At 62.0% G+C, this 2,113-nt stretch overlaps 1 protein-coding gene across 1 annotated transcript in view; it reads left to right on the top strand.

Annotated features, from left to right (window-relative positions):
* Window positions 1–2,113, top strand: part of MLLT6 (myeloid/lymphoid or mixed-lineage leukemia (trithorax homolog, Drosophila); translocated to, 6) — a 40,796-nt gene that overhangs the window by 35,468 nt on the left and 3,215 nt on the right. Inside the window, 5 exon segments of the mRNA XM_009882816.1 lie at window positions 190–256; window positions 640–782; window positions 1,062–1,250; window positions 1,439–1,527; window positions 1,947–2,113. The exon segment at window positions 1,947–2,113 is cut by the window's right edge and continues 10 nt beyond it. Of these exon segments, the coding sequence (XP_009881118.1) occupies window positions 190–256; window positions 640–782; window positions 1,062–1,250; window positions 1,439–1,527; window positions 1,947–2,113 (655 nt within the window).

Genomic DNA, 2,113 nt, shown 5'->3' with positions numbered 1-2,113 from the left:
GGTGACGCGCAATGACCCGCAGTCCCTCCCACGGCGGGCGGAGCCGTTATGCAATGCCGGTGCCCTGCGCTGCTCGGTGCTCCCATCTAGCGGGGACCGGCCCTCGCCGCCGGCGGGTGACAAACCCGGGCACCTGCCAGGGCTGGACGCCTATGAACCCTGTGCCTCTCTGTCCCTCTCCCCACCCAGAGCCTGACCTGGAAGACTGCAGTTTTGGCTGCCGAGGGACGTCGCCGCAGGAGAGTCTCTCTTCCATGTGAGTGTCCTTCAGGAGTCCTCCCCTGCCACCGGCTACGGGGGGGCCTCCGCATCCGCCCCGCACGCCGGAACCCCGGGAAGCCGTGGGATGACACAGCAAGGAAAGGGAAAGGGGCTGGGGGAAGTGGAGGCAGCTCCTTCCCTCCTCCTTGGGGCTAGGGTGGGATGGGGTGGGAGGGGAGGAGGCAGGTTTGCTTTTTCCAGTATGAGCCGGGGCTAACGGGATCGGAGGGTTCTCCTGATGTGGAGCGGAGGAGACTGGGGCTGGGAGGGATTCAGCCCCTCCCGGCGTGAGGCAGATGAGATGCGGGGAGAAGGGAGCAGAGGAGTGCAGGTGCGGGCTAAGGAACCATCTCTGACGTGTCCCCAACCCTTCCCCAGGTCCCCCATCAGCAGCCTGCCCACCCTCTTCGACCAGACGGTGTCCTGTAGCAGCAGCGGACAGCTGGAGAATGTTCCCCAAGCCACCCCAAACATCGAGCAGCTCCTGGAGAAGCAGGGCAATGGGGAAGCCGGCGTAAACAGTGAGTCACTCGGGGGCACGGGCCGTGGGAGGAGAGGTCCTTGTGCATGTTTGTGTGGGAGCCAGCTGGGACTGTGCCCACAGGCGATGGAGCTGGGTGGGGGACAAAGCCCTGGTCTGTGCCATGGGGGGAGTAGCTGGCAGGGGGACTGTGATCTGGGGCCAGTCTCCTCCCCCAGTGTGGTCTAATTGTGGTACCTCCTGTGGATCCCCTTCTCCTTTTCCATCGCCTGTTCTCTCCTCTGACCATGTCCCCCTCCCCCCCTTCTCTTCTCTGCAGTTGTAGAAATGCTCAAAGCCCTGCACTCACTGCAGAAGGAGAACCAGCGGCTCCAGGAGCAGATCATGACGCTGACAGCCAAGAAGGAGCGTTTGCAGCTCCTCAACGTCCAGCTCTCTGTCCCTTTCCCGGTGGTGACCAGCAGCAACGGTCCAGGCAGCCAGGCCCAGTACATCCTGCCTCCCAATGGTGAGGGGACCAGTAGGCACACCTTTCATGGCGGTACCCTGGGGTGGGCAGGAGGGGGTCACAGTGGGGAGGATCTGACCCATTTATCTCTCTGTAGCCACTGGCTGTACGTACTGTCCCTTGCTATTGCTGTGGCAACATCAGGCTCCACCCCTGACTCTGCATCCTCACTTCTTTCCTCCGTACAGTCTGCAACAACGATTCCTTGAGCATCAGCAAGAGCCCCCCGTGCAAGAACAGCTTTGGGATTGAGAACTCGCTCTCCACTTCCTCTGAGGTACACTGGCCACCGCATCCGCCAGCCAGCTGGGGAAGGGACTGGGGAGGGGACAGAGCAGTGCAGTCCCAGTACTCCATCTTGATCTCCAGCTCATAAAGCCTCGTAGTCCAGGCCCAGAAATCAGGTCTCTTTCTCTGGAGTGCCCGTTCTTCAGTTCATCGCAGTGCTGAGGGTCTGAGTAGAGCAGCTGAGGCTGGGAGCGCGAGCTGAGAATGCTTCTAGGTTATTCTGGCCGCACTTCCAGCGATCCAGCAAAGCATGTCTGAGTTCTGGGACCCCTCTGAGCATACACCTGCACTTGCACTCACAGCCCCCCCCTTCCCACCTCCAGCTCCTGCCCAAAGCACCTTTGGAGCTGAGCTGACCTTTCACAAAGCTGCCCCAGTCCGATGCTCTTATGTCCGTTTCTCCCCCAGGACCCTCATTCAGGTTGCCCCAGCAGGAGCAGCTCTTCCCTGTCCTTCCACAGCACTCCTCCGCCCCTGCCCATGCTGCAGCAGAGTCCTGCCTCGCTACCCCTGCCCGGGGTGCAGCAGGTGAATGGCCTGGCCAGGGTGGCAGGCAGCGGGCTGGGGGGAGGGAC

This window comes from Charadrius vociferus, unplaced genomic scaffold (assembly GCF_000708025.1).
Source record: "Charadrius vociferus isolate BGI_N301 unplaced genomic scaffold, ASM70802v2 scaffold1070, whole genome shotgun sequence".
NCBI classification, from domain to species: domain Eukaryota; kingdom Metazoa; phylum Chordata; class Aves; order Charadriiformes; family Charadriidae; genus Charadrius; species Charadrius vociferus.
The sequence above is the reverse complement of the archived record's forward strand: the minus strand, read 5'-3'. Positions and strand labels throughout refer to the sequence as shown.